This window comes from Panthera onca, chromosome E3 (genome assembly GCF_046562875.1).
Source record: "Panthera onca isolate mPanOnc1 chromosome E3, mPanOnc1 haplotype 2, whole genome shotgun sequence".
NCBI lineage: Eukaryota > Metazoa > Chordata > Mammalia > Carnivora > Felidae > Panthera > Panthera onca.
This window is the reverse complement of record NC_138354.1, coordinates 1,769,254-1,786,614: the sequence shown is the minus strand read 5'-3', so window position 1 is coordinate 1,786,614 and position 17,361 is coordinate 1,769,254. Positions and strand designations below refer to the sequence as shown.

General features: G+C 61.9%; 1 protein-coding gene across 6 annotated transcripts in view; it reads left to right on the top strand.

Annotated features, from left to right (window-relative positions):
• The window catches only part of MAD1L1 (mitotic arrest deficient 1 like 1), a 315,909-nt gene that overhangs the window by 44,378 nt on the left and 254,170 nt on the right, over positions 1 to 17,361 (top strand). For 4 of the 6 annotated variants that reach the window (XM_081791670.1, XM_081791671.1, XM_081791668.1 and 1 more), the window contains one exon: positions 13,846 to 13,932. The exons of 1 other annotated variant lie outside the window; for it this stretch is intronic. In XM_081791670.1, the coding sequence (XP_081647796.1) occupies positions 13,846 to 13,932 (87 nt within the window). Of the gene's footprint in view, positions 1 to 13,845; positions 13,933 to 17,361 lie in introns of those variants that run through there. One more of the 6 variants, XM_081791672.1, reaches the window with a different exon arrangement.

Genomic DNA, 17,361 nt, shown 5'->3' with positions numbered 1-17,361 from the left:
CTCCGCCCCCCTCCCCGCCAGCGCATCGCCGCCGCCTCCCAATCTGTCTCCAGAGCATTTTCCAGGTCGCGCCAGCCTTGGCTGTGCTCACTGCTGTCATGCGGTTAAAACGTCACCAGCGGCCAGCTGTCTCCACCGTGACCTCTTAAGATCCTTCTTCACTGCGGCTTCCCAAGGGCTGTCTGTCAGTGAAGCTCTGGGCAGTCACTCTGCCTGTTGCTCTTGCGACCAAGCCGCATTTCTTTGCGTGGCTGACAGGTGCCCCTTGGGCCTGGACTCTGCCTCCGTGGCCCTGCCCGGACTGTCCCTGGCGCCAGCGATCGTGCCTTGCACAATTCCTTAGGTGGCCGGGGCAATTGGTGGCCACGGTCCATCAGATTCTGTTGAGAATGGGACGTCCAGGCTGGCTTTGTTCACCCTGTGACGCCTCGGTGACACCTAGGAGGTTGGCATTGGCGTCCCTCCACGGGCCCTCCGCGTGGCTGGAGAGAGCTGCCTCATGGATCCCGTGAGGTCGGGGAGTCGTGGCCAGAGTCCGTGACCTAGGCCCAGGGTCCCTGGGGCCTGAGTGCGGGGCCCACGATGTCCTCTTCTCTGGGAGGATGCTTGCTCGGTATTTAGGCTTTGTCTGAAACCTGTCTTCCCACGGAGCCTTCCAGGAGCCCCTCAGCACCCCCACCCCCCAGCTGCTTATTTCTCTGTGTTCTTGTGGTGCGATGACTGGCCTCTCGTGGGTCGCGGTGCCCGGCCTGTGGGGACGTCCAAGTGCACATCCCCTGCAGCTGCGTGCTCCTGGTGTTACCAGTTGGGAGACCACTCGTGTTCGTAAATATTTGTTTTCCTTGACAACAAAGTAGAACAAGGTGGCTGTGGGACTTCGTTCTTCATCGTGTCTCGCACGGAACGTGCGTTACAAGATAGCGAGATACGTGCAGGTGGAAAACCCCCTCCCCGCCCGAGTCCTGGGCGGCAGCCACTCCCTGGGGGTCCCGTTCATCTTCCTGGACCCTCAGCGTCGGTGCACAGACGGAGGCAGGTGGTCCCGTGGGTGGGAGCTGCAGCCTTCGCGGTCGTCCCTGGTCCTCACACGCCGTCCTCAAAGCATCCGCCCGCGGCCCCGTGTGCTGGCTGCCTAGTGCTGTCCCGTGTCGTGCTGGTGTCAGTTCCCTGCCGTGGGGGGAGCTGGGCCGTTGCCGGTTCTCCTTGCTACAGACAGCAAGACACGCTTTTTCTACACGCCGACGACCGGGACCGTGTCGCTGTCCTGCTCAGAATAAAACCCGGCGTCTCGGGGAACTCGTGTAACTCGCCACGGGGCCACACGTCCGGACCCCGAGCCCCGAGCATGTGCGGTGTGCCCTGACCCTCCCGGAGCCCCCTCCTGGGTTTGTGCCTCAGGGACCCAGCGCTCGTGTGCACCCTCGGTCTGGCGACCTCGCTTTGCCGGGCTTGTCCCCCACGTGGCTCCTGTCATCACAGCGACCCGGTCCGCTGGGCACCGTTGTTTTTGCAAACAGAATCCTAGATCAGGAGGAGAGGTCCTGTTCCCCCGGGCCCTTCCTCACCGGAGGAAGTGTAGACCCGGTTCACAAAGGGGCCGTAACCTGCCCGGGGCTGCACAGCCTGCTGGAGCTCCCCCCGAGCCCGCTGCCCGGGCCTCCACCATGCCTGCGGCTTCTGCCTGGTTCTGACACCCCCTCTCCTGTGCTGCTCAGCACGTTCTCAGCGTCTTCCTCGTTCCGGCTGTTGCCTCAGCATCCTCGTTCCGACATCCTCTGTTCCTGCGCTGCCTTTGGTTGTTCCCAAGTAGCCACCTGACTTGCCCTCTGTCCTTTGCCCTGCCGTCCACCCACTGCCTCTGCTGAAAGGAATCCTCGCAGGCAGGCTGGGTGGGCCGAGGGTCGGGGGTGCTGATTTTATCATCCAGGGTTTTCTAATGCTTGAACAGGGAGGGCCACGGCCCTGGAGTAGATCGTCGGAAGTGGCGGCCGAGCGCGTCTGAGTGACGGCGTGCGTGCGGATGCGAACGTGACATCCCCGATGGCTCACGCTGTTCCCACCTGCCGTGTCCTCCCGCTTGTGGGGCCGGGGTGCCCCTGTCCGTGGAAGCAGACCTCGCCTGTGAGCTGCGGTCCCCTCCAGACGCCAGCCCGGCCTCCCAGGTGGGCCTTCCCGATGCTGGGAGGAGCGTTTGGGTGTGGCGTGCAAGATGAGGCCCGTCCTCCCCGCCCGCGGATCTGCCGGCGGTGCTCGCTTACGGGGTGGACGTGCCCGCTTGTGTGCAGCCGGGCCGAGCCCCCCACTGGCTGCCCTTGTTCCGAGCCCCTGGCTGAAGTGGTCTTTGGGGCCCTGTGAAGCTGCCTTTTTGAATGTTTAAAGCGTTCAAAAGATCAACTTTTCCCAAGAGCCAGGGAACAGGGAGAGAAAATTGTGGCATTTGTTTGAAAGCTTCTGAGAGCTTTTTTTTTTTTAGCTCAGACAGTTCAAAGAGTACTTCTTGTTAGTGTGAAGAATATTCTAGCATCCCTGGGGTGGTCACACCGGCTTAATTGGGACCCGGGCTGCTTTGAAGTCCTTTTAATCCTGCCTGAGCTGGGGGAAGGAATTTGAAGGCAGCAAGTGTAAGTTTGAAAGTTCTTCGTTTTATTTACACGTGTCAGGGGACCCGTGTAACTCGTTTCCCTCAAGCAGGTACGCCGGCTTGGCCGGTGGACGGCAGTGTCTGGTACCCGCTGCTGACCACGGCCAGGAGTTTGCTCGCCTTGCGGCTGTCCACGTGGGGAGTCCACACGCGGGGAGCCCGTAGTTGTGCCAGAGTCACTTAAGGAGGGGCCTCGCTCCCCGACGGGCCTGACCGAGGCGGGGAAACTCGGAGGTCTCACGCTGCAGGCGTCGCCGATTGGAGGGGGGTGCAGTGGCTGGAATTCCAGCCCCAGGCTTGTTCTTAAACATGGACCCGTGGACTCACGTTCCGTCAGCGAGCCACGGCCTGTTACCCACCGGTCCTGACCTGACCCGCATCGTGTCCTTGCCCTCCTCGAGGGCGGGGTCGCTACCCAGCAGGGCACCTGGTTCCCCACACCCCTTATTCCTTCCCTTCCTCCCTCCGCCCTCCGTGTGGCTCTGTGGACTCGGATTCTGTCATCTAACGGGTTTGCCTTGCTCCCGTCTGTGCCTGAAACAGCCTGAAACCCTCCTGCAGCACGGCGGGTGCTCGGGCCGCCGGCTGGTGTTTAAACACACGAAACGTATCATACACAGAAAAAAGCACGTCTTTAAGGGGCGTGTGCGGCCCTGTCTCGACCCTTAAGTCACGAAGAACAATGGTTCCTCTGAGGACTCGTCGCCGCCCCCGCCGCGGAGCCAGCCCTGGCGCCTTGCGTCTTTGCGGAACTTGCCGGCCGTCCCGAGCCTTGCCCACGCGAGGTGCTGCGGCCCCGCCCGAGAAGCGCCCGTCTCCGTCCCGTGCACGTGTTGCCACAGCCACGTAACTTCTTCGGCGTCACGGAGACTGATGAAAACTAAGTGGTAAGGGAACGGTGTCTCCGTGAACGCAAAGCTGAGGGCTTTGGAGAGTCTCCGAGGAAAACTGCCCAAAGTTTGCCGTTGAACATGGTGAGCAGACTGCACGATTGAGAGGAAGGGTGGTAAAATTTAGGCAGATCGCACGTGTCCGTTTGCAAGACGCAAAGCCAGAAGCGTGGATTCCCATCCGGGGTTTGCGTAAACAATATGAGGTGAGACTCCAGTCGGCGCAGCCGCGGGGGAAGAGGTTTGCCGCGTAGGGACGGCCCCGCGTACGCGTCACGGTTTCCGTGAGGACGTTTGGGATGTGTGAGAGGAAAGCACTGGGCTCCTCACGTCAGCCAGCGATCGGGATCAGTCCGCCGTCCTGGCCTCCCAGCTAGGAAGCCTTCCGCCGGCACTCGGAGAGCCTCCCTTGGAGAGCAGATCATGCCGTCATACGTGGCGAACGCTCCCGACGCAGGATGCGCGGTCGTTCGGTTATAAACGGCTGCAGTTAGATTTTTATGCGCTAACTTACGGGATAACGCTTTCCTTTTGAGAAGACGTTTGTGTTCCGTCGAATTCCGCAGCGTACGTTTACAGAGCTAAGTTTTCCAAGTTGTTTTCTGAGTAGGTGTCGTATTTCCTGGGCGTGATTACTAAAACTTGCGAAAGAGGTAGGTAGCGCTAGGTCTCCTGCCCGGTTTTCATCCCGTCCTACAGGAAGCCGCTGCTTTTGTCCTGTTTGTCCTTCTGGACATTCTTCTGCGAACACAGACCAGCACAGCTCTGTGTGCACGTGTCGTATTTCTTTCCCACAAAAGGCGCATAGTACTCACGTGCTGCCGCTCATGTTTTCATCTAGTCCTGCCGTTTTCCAGGCCTCCCTGTGTGAACACAGACACGGGGTCCGCTCTTCTCTTTATTTTGAACAGACTCCAGCGTACGGGTGGGCCGTGACGTGTTTGACCGGTAAGCCGGTGGTCTGAGTTCCGGCTCTGGTTGGACGCGTTTTGGTTGGACGGTTACCGTTCTGCAAAGGTGGCGTGGTCTCGTGTCCGTTTAACCGCTCCTGATTGCGAACCTGCTTCCGTGCCGGGGGCTGTTCTAGTTCATGGCCAGTGGGAGAAAGCAAACAGCCTCTGGCTCGCCCGGGCTTGCACTCCGGTCGAAGCAGAAGGACCAGTAAGGAAGTGGGTGAGACCTGGCACATCTCACTGAGGTGCTCTGTGAAGGAGTGGGTGTGGGGCCACGGGACAGAGGCTGGGGCGGGCCGGCGCTACAGTTCAGAACAGGGTGGTGGGGGTGGACCTGGAGGAGGCCTTGGGGACATTTGAGCAGAGACCCGAGAGAGCTGATGAGGGGTGTACCGCACAGACACCTTGGAAGAGAGTCTTCCAGAAGCGGGACGTGCAAAGGCCCTGAGGTGGGCGTCTGGGAGGCCAGGCTGCGCCAGGCCTCGTAAGCTCCGGTGGCGACTTTGGCGTCTCCTTGGCGTCGTGGAGGCACTGCCGAGTTGGACAAGAGGCGTGGGACCTGACTCACACTCTAAAGGACTGGCTGTGGTTGCTGAGTTGCAAGCTGATGCTCAGAGGCCAGTACGGGCTCCAGGGGCTGGACCAGGAGGCCACCCGACGGTCGCGGCAGAGCCCGTGTGAGCAGCCGTGTCCGGGTCTGTGCCGACGCTGTAGCAGTGGGGGCAAGTGGCCTGGACGCGGCCCCAGGGACTACAGGCTTGTCCTGGCGGCTGGCCCGGCCCGTTCGGTTTCCAGAAACAGAGGAGACAAGAGGAGTGTGGTTGGAGGAGCAGGCAGGTGCCCTCCGGCATGGAGCTGTCCAGGAGGCAGGTGGGCAACCCCAGAATGCAGGACCCAGAGTCTCATGTTGGGGGGGGGGGGTCCAGCCTGGGGCAAGGCGGGGGAGGGAACGTAAGAGGTGGGTTTCTGGCCGGGGCAGGAGGCGCCCGGCGGGGAACGGCTGGCAAGGAGCCCGAGGAGGACTGGGCTGTCCCGGGAGAGTGCGGGGGAGCCCTGAGGGGGTGTCGGTGCAGAGATTCGCAGCCAGCTCGGCGCGGAACTCAGGGACCGTGCACTGGACACCGGGCAGAGAATGGTGAGGAGGGGGGGCCGCGGCCCCAGCAGAGGGGGGACGGGACGGGCACCTGGGCAGCCGCCTGCAGACCCGCACGGGCGGTGGAGGCCCACGCGGAGGGCCGCTGAGGGGCAGCGGTTGGTCGGGCGGCGTGGCGGTGGGGAGGTCGGTCTGTGACAGCGTGCGGACTTCGTTGACCTCGGGGGTACCTGCGGTGGTTCGGGGATCTGCTGGCTTCCGGGCTGTCCTGTGGGCCTTTGGGTGCCTGCGTGGGGCCGGAGAGAGGCAGGCAGCTGGAGCCACAGACTGTCTCTGTCACCGGCCGGCCCACTGTCCGTGGGGGAAGGAGTGACTTTTCTCTGTTTATCTCGGAAATGGGCAGCTTTAGAAGTTGTACCGACGGCCGTGGCCCGCCACGTGGCCAACGTGTCGTGTAGGGGCAAGAGAGGTGACCTTTGTGGGTGCCTGTGGTCTCGGGACCATCAGTGGTCACTGGCTCTGGAGCGTCTGACCTCCAGCTCAGTGGCCACAGGGCTGGGTACAGCAGGGACAGGCACTGATGGTGACCCTAGCAGAACCTGGTCCACGTCCAGGATACAGAATTCATCCTTTTCTTCGGGAAAACAGTAGCTGCTTCTCCCCATCCTGGGACGAATACCAGCTTTTGTCCCAACTCAGAGCTTGGTGACATGATGCCCCCGACCCCAGCACCACCTCCCCGCATTCCTGTGCCACGTTATCAAGAAAAACCTGACTTAACGGGACATCCCACTGCCCCCGTGACTTTGCAGTCGTCAGCGTCGGTCCTCCTTTTGGGTTTAAGCCGAGTTTTCCTGTGCAGTATTTTCCATTCCCGGTTTTGTGTACTTTGTACGGGGGGCTCGTCCCCTTGCTGTAGCGTGCCCCCACCGAAGCCCACCCCCAGCCTGGGGGCTTTGTTCTTGGGGAGAGTAGCTTCCTAGGAGAGAGCTGGAGGCTTCATTCACTTTGGGAGTCAGACTTCTCTGCGTCTCACGTCTCTTAGGCCCGTTGAAACTGGCACTTCGGGCTTCAACAGGGGCCCTGGCACCTGCTGGCGCGAGCCTCGGAGCGGCTGCTGCCGGGCCGGACCGCCTTTCCTCGAGCGCGACCTGTGCGGTGACCCCCCACGCCCCCGGCCCCCGCCACGCCACACGCACGGCTGAGTGTGAGCCGACGTTCAGCGGCACTGTGAGCAAAGAGACGCCTTCCTCCCTGGAAGCCCACCAGTCGGGGCCGTCAGCAGCGGCTGTCACGGCTCGGGCTGCAGACTGTCACTTTCCTGTCCTCTCTGAGTGGAGGGTCCTCCGACCCTCTGAAGGCCGTCCACCTTTTGGTGTGTGCACAGGAGGTCTTGGGCTGGGCTGACCCCTAGGCCTAGTCCCGCTCACCGTGAGCGTTCAGCTAAGCCCCAGAACACCCTTGGCAAACATCTCCGAGCAGCTCTGGCCACACAGCAGGCCAGGAGGTTTCCAGAAGGTAAATGCTTGTTCTGCCGGGTGGAGGTGCTCTGGCCGATTCCACGGCTCCTCAGCGGCCGGGCCGCTCATGACAGGTGGCTGGTGGTGCAGGTGTGGCTCTTGGATCCCCGGATCCCGGGGCTTCTCCTGCCTTGTCCCCCTGAGCCTCCTCCAGATGCCCTTCTCCCTGTGTCCCGGCGCCCTGGCTCATGCTGTGTCGAGCGTATGTGGGTGAGCCCCATCTGTCACCCCCCTGCTTCTCCAGCTGGGCGTTTTCCAGCGGCTCTTTGCATGTAGTGCATTGTGTGGCAGGGTGGTGTTCGTTCTTTTTGTACTTGTACGTGTCACACCCGGATTCTTGTCGTAAGAAATTCACACGAGGTGCAGGAAGCCAAAGATCCCTTCGATTGCCACCGCTGATCCCGGCCCTGGTCCTCCGGTGCCTGCCGACATCCGCTATCCGCCGGGGGTGAGTCTTTGCAGGGCGTGGTCTGGAGGTACACGCACGTGTCGTTGGCGTATTTTCTGAGCCTGGACTTGTGAAGTTGTTGGTGTGGTTTTAGGGACCCTGTCCTGGAGTGTCCCGAGCACCTGCCGGACTTACCTGCCCTTTGGGTGGAAGAGGGGGTGCTTCTGGAGGATGGGGCTTGGGCCCTGCCCTCGGGCCAGGGGGTCCCTAAGGTCTGAATAAACAAGCGCCCTGCTCGAGTCCCAGGGATCCGCATCACCGTCCTCCGGGCCTCGTCCTCGCCCGGCGTGTACCGCCTGCGGCCGCCTCTCCCTGACGGCACACAGGCTGCCTTCTTTCCTCTGTGCTCATTCCCCAGGCCCGTGTGACTTGGAGAGCCTGGCCGGACAAGCACCCACAGACCCGACCTATCACACACTGTATGCTCAGGCGCACGTGTCTGCCTCCTCCGCTGCCAACGGTCAGGCCGCTGGAGAGAGGGGCCTGGGCCTCTGGAATGGCAGGTTGGGCCCCCACGCGCTGTGCAGGGCCAGCCCTCGGGGCTGCTGACCTGCACTATGAAGCCGGGGAGGCCCGAGGAGCTTCCCGCGCCCTGCCTCTCTGAGCGGTCAGGACGCCACGGTGAGCGTGGGTCCCCGTGTCCCCGCAGCGGTCTCCTTGCTTGGGCCGCCGGGCTGGGAGGGCTGAGGACCCTCGTTCGGCACCTGTGCGGTCTCACCTGGTCAGCGCTGGCCACTGTGGCCCCCGTGTCCACAGCTTGGACGTACAGCTCTAAAAAAACTTGTTGAAACATATTCTCACGGCATAGAAACTTTTCCAAGAGTGAAGAGAGCAGAGTTCTGCTGCTGTGTTTGGGGTCTTGCTTGTTCTTGAACATTTTCTATTTTTTCCCTGTTCTTTTTTTCATACAGATGTGTCAAAAAATTTTTGTAAAAATATTTATTTTTGAGAGAGAGAGAGAGACAGAGACAGAGTGTGAGTTGGGGAGGGACAGAGAGACGGGGAGACGCAGGATCCAAAGCAGGCTCCAGGCTCCAGGCTCCGAGCTGTCAGCAGAGCCCGCTGCGGGGCTAGAACTCACGGACCGTGAGATCATGACCTGGGCCGAAGTCGGACGCTCGACTGACTGAGCCACCTGGGCACCCCACACACAGATGCGTTTTTCATCTCGTTGATCTTACTTTCTGGTTTTGCTTTCCTCAGTGTGTGTATTTTTTGGTGTCAAAAGATCCACACGTGTTAGCATTTCAGAATCTCGTTCCTGTCACCTCTCCTTACTGTTTTCATGGCGTTGAGTGTGCCCTATTGTACGAAACCAACCTAGGTGTGCCCCCAGCCCCGGCGGTTGCGGGTTGTGTGACGTGGGCATGCAGCCTCACTGCTTTGTGCCTCTGTGCCCCCGTCAGAAACGAGGGCCATGGTAGTTCATGGCCTTGTCTTCTGGGATTCTTCTTTTTGATTTGGACCTAATTACCGAGCCTAGCAGTTGTCTATCAAGTGGACAGAGTCTCAGAGAATGTTTTGTCACATGTCCGGTGGGTGGTTTTCTTGAGGGCATAACCTTTTTGGTGATTTGCCCTGCAGCGTCCGTGGGATAGTTTTGATGCTTGGATTGCCCCCATTTTTCTGCAAATGACCAGGGTTCTGAGTTGTGCGTAGGAAACACGGGAACTCGTCTGTAGGTCCTGGGCCCATCTCCAGGGGTTTTGATTCCATGGATTGAGAGGTGGATGTGTGTGGACTGGAGTGACTCTGGATGATGTAGACCGTCGTTCCCGTTCCAGATGACCCACCCCGTTATGGTGCCCCCACCTGCGGAACCCCGCGTGTGCCGTTGTCCTGTCCAGTGAGTGCGCCCCCCGTGTTCTCCCCGTGCCCTGTGCTGCGTGGCAACCGCCTGCCCCCTCCTTGCCCAGCAGCAAGTCTCACGAGTAGACGGCACCCATGTGAGAACCTACTTACTGTCCATTATTGAGCCTTTATTTTTTTAAATGTGAAAGACGGTGACGTGGGGAAAGTGCGCCGGGCAGCCGCTGTGGAAAGCAGTATGGCGGTTCCTCAGAACACCAAGGATGGAATGATCCAGCTACCCCACTTGTGTGTATGTAGCCAGGAGTCAGAAGCACAGACTCGAACACATAGCTGTGCGCCCGTGTTCACAGCTGCGTCCGCGACAGCTGATGGGGAGATGGTGATGGAGAGACAAGGCAGGGCCTGTCCACACGCTGGAGTATCGTGCAGCCTCAGGGGGGAAGGACACTCTGACCCAGAAGATGGGTGAGCCTTTCCGACGCGGTGCTCAGTGACGTCAGCCACAGAAGGACCGCGTGGCCCCCCTCACGTCCAGTCCACAGACACAGTAGGCGGGGGCGCCCGGGGTCGGGGACGGGTGTGGAGGGGCGTTCGGCGAGGACCCGGTTTCAGTTTGGGAAGATGAGAAAGTTCTGCAGGTGAAGGCCCTTGATGCCCCGAGCTGGATGCTTAAAGGTGGTTAAGAGGGTAAATGTCGCGTTAGGAGTATTTTACCACGGGAGGACAGACTGCCACCCCACCTACGTAGGCACGCACCGTTGCTTCCTTGACACGCATTCCCTGAAGAGCGCTTCCGGGTTGGCGGGCGGGGACTCCCCTCTTGGTTACGTTTCTTACCTTGTCCAACGGCCCGACCCTCCTTGGGGTCGTGGGGGCTGCACGGCCAGGTCACGGGAGCCACACACCAGACAGGGAAGCTGTCCCGGTTGACGGAGACCTGGGGATGAGCGAGTTCACCCTTGCTGTTGTCTCTGCTGCCCCCAGATGCCTCCCGAACGCCTTCAGCTGTGCCCCAGGGGACCTGGTCAGTTCAAGTCCCTCGGAGCCTGATCTACCCACGTCCTTTCCTAGGGCGTGTTTTCACAGCAAGCCGAGTGCTGGGGCAGCTTCCTGAGAGGTCACCTGTAGCCAGGACCCCTGCCCCTGGCTCAGCCTTCTGGCTTTAGAGCGTCCACTTGTTGCAAAACCCACCTCTCTGTCTCTCCTTTTTCTTGTGCGGAACATTCCGGAACCATCACCCTCCATGCACCATTTCTAACTAAAGCTCCTACACGGTGGTCCTCCAGCAGAACGTGTTTTCTTTTTGATCAGCTGCAAACCTGAGGGTCTGCAGGACTCCACGCGGTTTAACGTACCGATTACTTATTTCACGTTGGACTTTACGTTCCTCAGTTATGTAACGAGGTGTGACAACTTCACCGTCGTCGTCACCCGTGCCTTGTCCTTGTTCCCACACGGCGTTAAGTGGGTTGGCCGGTGCACCTCAGGAGACGGTTGTCCAGGTTCCCGTCTCTCCCTGCTCCCGTGCGGTTGACGGCTGCGCGAGGGTTGTCGGGCGCTCGCCCTGCACCATGCCTGGGTCTCGGGGCTTTGGAGATAGGCCCGAGGAGCCCTGTCGCGCTGGCGCGTCGGCCTGCGGTTGTCTGGACCGTGACTGAACCCGCTCTCTTTCCTCGAAGACGTCCTGCCTTCTCGCTGTCGCTGAGGTCGGTGGGAGATTCTGGAGCGTGGCCAAGAGTTTTCTGTGCTTTGGGTTTTTAGTGCTGTTGGGAGTGACCAGAAGGGCCCTGGGTCTCGTTGCAGCCAGAGTCGCGGGCCACCGAGGGAAAGGCTGTCCGGTGGTGGCGTGAGGCCGGGGCGGGTGTGGGCGTCGTGCACGCATTCTAGTCTTGTGCAGTGGGGCACGTGGGGGAGGCAGGCCCTGCAGCCCACGTCCTTGCTCTGCGAGGAGGGGGTGGCTCAATGGTGGCACCTGGGATTCGGGGGCTGGGACTGTGGCCAAGGACCAGCCCGGCGGAGAGTCCGCCACGGGCGTGTGAGCCAGATCCTCGTGCCTGTGGTTTGTGCGGGGACGACCCACCTGCTCCGGGAGGGGCGGCGAGGGCTCGGGCGACCTCGGCCGCCCACGTCCCCCGCCTCGGGCGAAGGGGGCCACGTGGGCAGGTCCGGTGTTCTCTGGGGGAGGGGAGGGAAAGCAGATTTGCTGCTTGCTTCGTTGGTGGGGCCAGGACCCGGATGGCCGCCCAGAAGTCCGGCGGTACTTGGCCGCCTGATGGCCTCCGTGTGAGTGTTGAGCGGAGGGGGCAGAGACCCCGGCCTCCTGGGCGCGGCCGGGTGCGTGTACGTGCGCGCGCGTGTGTGGGCGGCCCGTGCACACTGGCCTGGGTCCCAGGGGACGCGGGTGCCCGCCGTCAGTGGGATGGAGCATCTCAGAGGGACGGCTCGTTAAGGTCACTTTCCTCCTCTTCTGAGCCGTTGCGGTGTTCCCCTCATCATTAAACTGGCTCGTTTCCATTACCTTCGCTCGGAAGGAGGCCGGAGAGCCCGGTGAGAGTGGGTCTGGGCTCTCCGCCGCCGGCTCTACCGCCAGCTCTGCGGGGGCGGGTTCCGGCCCCAGGGCCCAAAGCTGGTTTCCAAATTGTTGTCAGGTGCTCCCGACCCTGCCGCCTGGGCTCCAGATTCCGGGAAGGCTCTGGCGGGAGGGAGCCGCAGGCCACCCGCCCTCCTGGAGAGAGGACTGCCGCCTCCGCCGCCAGATCCCCGAGAGACTGGGTGGCCCTCTGCTGACGGTCCTCTGCACGGGCCTGAGCGGAAGACGAGGCCGGCAGCGGGCTGGGGGCCGGGGTCTTTGTGGATTTGTTTTCAGTAAACTTGGCCTGTGGCTCTGGTAATGGTCTGCACACCCCTTTGATGGAGTAACACAGAGGAACGACCGCTTGAGCGTCTCTGTAGGATGTTTCAGAAAGAAATCCCTCCTGGCTTGAAAAGATTTCCTTCTTTCTGTGCCAGTGTCTTTAAGTCCCAAGGTCATAGAGCTTGAAGAAGCTCCCAGAAGAGTGGGAGCTGACATCCAGGGCCGGCACAGGCTCCCCCTCCTGGGTGACGGTCTTGTGTGAGGTCCCTTAAATCCTCTCATGGGGAGGAGCACAGGGGTTCCCCCAGGCCCAGTGAGGGGCTTCATCTCGGGGTGGGGGGGGGGGCGTCTGTGAGGGTGACTGAGGGTGGGAGAGCCGGGGGGCACCTGCGGGAGGCGTGTGGCCTACAGAGGCCCAGGGGTGTGAGGACTGGGCTGCGCAGGGCTTCCGCATGGACGGCTGCCGGGCGCCGGTGCTGGGAGCTCACGTTCTCGTCCCGGCGGACCCCGAGAGGCCCCGAGAGGCCCCGAGAGGCCCTGCGCACGCACGCCGAGCGCGGCAGGCGGGATGGGGAGCGTCCCTCTTCCGGGAGGTGCCGGTTGTCCTGATACGGCTTGAGGAAGAGCACTGCGAGCCAGGGTGACCTGCCGCGGAGTCCGGGGGCAGTGGGTTGGCGGGTTCGTGTCCAGAGGCAAGGCTGTGGGTGGCGGAGCCCCCGGGCCTGGCCTGGTAGTGGGGTGTTTCTGGGAGCCTGGTACCGTGGTGCCGTGAGAGGCCAGGAAGAGGGCCTTCGGGCGCCACGGTGACCAATAGCCACTCCCACAGCTTTGTGACGGACTCTGATTCTGCGGAGGGTGAGTCCTGTGGGTGTAGCTTTGGTCACGGTGCCTGTGGCTCCTTTGGTGACAGAAGAGGCCGTGCTGTCTCGCACGTGCTGCCTGGCCTTTTGCTCGGTCCGTCGGCCTTCGGCTCACCTGCCACCTGCAGGCCAGGGAGCCCCCAGCTTGCGTGCTTTGTGCTGTGTCTGGAACGTTCCCACTGAGCTGGGTGTTTTCATTCTCTCGGAGACGTTGGCGTGTGTTCCGAGTTAGGGTGTTGAGTTGCCAGGAGCCAGATTGAGGTCCAGCGCTGCTCAAAGACCGTTGCACCCTGGGGCACTTTTAATGCCCTGGACCCGCTTCCTCGTCTCTGTGGGGGACGGGGCAGCAGCAGGGCCGTCCTGAAGGGGAACCCACACGGCCAGGCTGAGCAGCTTGAACGTGACGAAGCACAGACTGTGGGTGTCTCTTACTGTTGCTGGTTGGAGGGAGGAGGGAGGAGAGGAGGGCACGCTGACCCATGCCGAGCACCCCTGCACCTCATCTCCCCTCCTCTGCACGGTGACGCTGTCGGCTGGCTATTGATCGCTTTTTACGGGTGAACTAAAATCCTGTCAAATAAAAGTAATTCACCTGATGTTACGTGGCCAGTGGCGGGCTGTGGTTTGAACCCAGGTTGGGGTGCGTGTGCAGTGCCCCCACCACACTGGCCCGGGGACGGTGCGCGGGGCTTGAGCTGTCCCAGGTCTGGGACTCACAGAATGAGGTCCCCTCCGGGCAATGGCTGATGCTAACGTGTGTTGTTGGTCCCGCAGGACCCCGGAAGACCTTTCCAGGTTCATCGTTGACCTGCAGCAGCGAGAACTTGCCTTGCAGGACCGGAACAATGTCATCACCAGCAGGTAGGCCTGCTGGCCCCGGTGGTCGTGGGGGGCATTGGCTTCGGACAGCGGGGGCGCCAGGGAGCGTGCGTCCCCTGGGCTTGGCTCGGGAACAGCTGTGCGTCACTGTTCCCTCGGCCTGAGTGAGCGGGGGCTGGGCCGGTCTTGCGGGTGAAGGGTGCCCACCGTTTCTGTCCCACGGTGGGGACCCTGTCGAGGCAGCATGTGGCTGCCGGGCCGCCCGCCGCCTTCCTGGTGCTCTGGGGGGCCACGAGAAGGATGTGCGCCTGGACCGGGAACCTCTTTGTCTTTGCCGGCCTGTCTTTGTGGCCTGGGCTCCGACTGACCCCTTGATGGTGTGGACCCCAGGCTGCGGTGGATGGGTGGCGGGGGGAAGCGTCTGCGTGTTTGTGCCCTGTGTGCGCAGAGAGGAATGGAAGCCGGGACGCCCCTGGTGGCGAGTAACAGGAAAACCCGCCCCCGCGGCGGCACAGCGAGGAAGGAGTCCCGTTCCCGGAGGGAGGCCCGCCGGCCAGCCGCTGCGTGACTTCTCCGGTGCTAGGTTTTTCCTCCTGACACCGAATGCCACTTGAGGCCAGCTGGCGCTCTGTCAGTCTGCCCCATCCTGACACGACCCCACAGGTGGAGGGCTCGGTCCCGCACGCTGCCCCCACTCCAGACCCTGGTCTCCAGTCCTGGGTCCCCCGGGTGCCTGCAAACGCAGGGTTTCCCTCGACACCCCAGCCTCGTTCGAGGATTTGCTAGAACAGCTCAGAATTCGGGAAATCGCTTCACGTGCAGTCACTGGTTTGTGACAAAGAATGTGTTCCGAGCAGCCAGCTGGGGGGGGCCGGGGGTGAGGGGTGGGGGTGCATAGCTTCCGTGTCCTCTCTGGGCCTGCCCCTCTCAGCACCTGGGCCTGCTCTCCAGCTCAGAAGCTGTCTGAGCCCCACTCTGGGGTGTTTATGGAGTTTCCGTGCTGAAGTCGCTGGCTCTTGGTGAAGAGCTCAGCCCCCACCCTGCGGTCCCCAACCTGGAAGTCCTAGCCCCCCCAGTATGTGATTGGTCGCTCCAGCCACTCCTGTGGTCCCCTCGTTAGCTCGGATGGGGCTGGGGTCGCGAGGGGCTTGTTACGAGTGACGAAATGCCCCTCTCACCTCGGAAGCCCAGGCTCTTAGGAGCTCAGTGCCGGGAGAGGGGACGGAGACCAAATGCTTGTCCTTAGGCCACTCCCAGGCTCTCCCAGGGTTGTCTTCCTCCCTTTTCTGGCGACCCGTCCGCAGGCACGAAGGAGAGACCTGCGCCCCACTGCCGGCGCATCCTCCTCCGGCCTCCTCGGCCTGACCCAGAGCTCTTCCGGAGGGACGGGGCTGCCCCGACGCTGCGGCTCGTCCACGTCCCGCGGGGACCCCTCAAGGGGCGGGACAGCTGCGGGGGTCTGTGACGAGGCAGCCTCAGCCCTCTGTGGACATAGCGTCTTAAGGATTCATTAGGAGCCAGAGGGAAGGTTTTCTTATTTTGGGGGTTGATGTCACTTTGAAAATGGGCTTTTAGAAGCATCTGGTTATGTTGGACATAATCACGTCAATATAGCTTAAGAACCTCAAACGATAAAGATTGCCTTTTGCTTTCAAAGCTACTGTCAGATGAAACGGGCGTTAAAAGTGACTTGAAATTGAAGCTTTTACATTTTTCTAGACGATCTTCTTCATTTTACTTTGAATTTGGGACAGAACGAACTGTCAGAGGGAAGAAAACTTGTCTTCATTTTTCTCAGGCCCGGCTGTGAGGTGGCAGGAAGGCCGGCTTCCGTGTGTTTGGACGTGGGGGCGCAGGGGCCCGCTGCGCACTGGCTTGCAGGTGTGAGTGCGGAGTGACCTTTGCATTGATCCCTTTCGGGATTGGCTTGGGCATGGCCTCTGCCTCAGGCAGCAGTGCCCCCCCCCCCCCCCCCGGGGACCCCCAGGCACCTTGTCCTTCTCCTGGTCCCCTCTGAGAGTGAGGCAGCCACCCCGGAGTCTGTCTGTCTCGAGCAGCAGTTCCCCCCCACCCCCCCGGGGACCCTCAGGCACCTTGTCCTTCTCCTGGTCCCCTCTGAGAGTGAGGCAGTCACCCCGGAGTCTGTCTCAAGCAGCAGTCCCCCATGGGGACCCCCAGGCACCTTGTCCTCCCGGTCCCCTCTGAGAGTGAGTGGCCACTTCAGAGCAAGGGCACATCTCAGGCGTCCCTGGGAGCAGGCCCTTGGTGTCGCACTCAGTCCGCACACGGCCACCAGGGCAGACCGGCTGTCACGGCGTGGCCGTGTCCAGGGCTGCGGCCCCGTAGGAGGAGCTGAGCGCTCGGGTGATAGGGGAGGCCAGGTGGCTCCCGCTGTGCTTGTTCATGATAGATCCGTGTGTGGGCCCCGGGAAGAGATGGTGGGGGGCCCTTGACATGTGGCCCTTCCTGACCGGGACAGAGAGGTCTTGTGGCCTGGCATCCTTCATGCTGGTGGGCTGCCGGGCAGCTGCTGGTCCCGTGGGCGAGAAGGCGACGTGGGCTGGTCATGGCCTTCTGCGTGGAGGGCAGGGAGGCCTGGTCAGGACGGCGGACCTCACTTCTCACGTTCGCGGCCAGTGAAGCAGAAATTGAGGGCACGTGGGAAGAGGCACCATGGCCAGCGGCCGAGAATGCGGGGTCTCTGCAGGTGCAGGCACGCAGGGGGCAGGGCCTGAGGGTTCAGAGGGCCTTCCCGCTCACACAAGCAGGGGAGCAAGCGACTTGAGGCCGTGGTGCCCGGGCCGGAGGGTGGGCCCTGTGAGTTTGGGCCCCAGGCATTTCTTCTGGTCTGTCCCTCACCAGGTCCTTCCGTGGCGGCTTCGAGTCAGGCTGCACCAGCCTCGCCGTGGGTCATTCAGGGAAGGATCTGGTGCTCTAGTGTCCTGCGCTCGCCTCACTTGGGGGAGGTGAGGGAAGGCACATCCCTGGGCCACGGCTGGCCAACCCCGGAGTGGAGCGGAGTGTGCCCGTACCTCACTGCTGGCGGGCCTGGTCCTGCACTGCCGCCAGCCTCGCTGGGATTTGTGCCTCCCTCGATGTTCGTGCCCGTGGCCTGGAGGCTGCAAGGCCAGTGGTGGGCTGGGGCATTCAGAGGCAGAAACCTTCCAGAGCCCTCCCAAGTTGCACGGGGGTGGAGGTGTTCTTCTTCCTGTGGTAGAGATGAACTTCGCTGCTGGTTTCATGCACGTTTCCCTGAGTTCTGAGCTCTGATTTCCTTACGTCAAAGTGGGGCGCGTGTCTACCGTGAGGGCTGTTTTGTGGTGTGATGATGGCCCCAGTGTTCATTAGCGCTCTGGGAACGCCCAGAGACGTGGGGCCCTCTGTGGCGTGGGGCCGGGAGTCAAGAGGGTTTCCGGTTGGCGCTAGGGCACCCCTGCCCTTTGAGGGGTGTTGTGAACCCTTAGGCCAGGC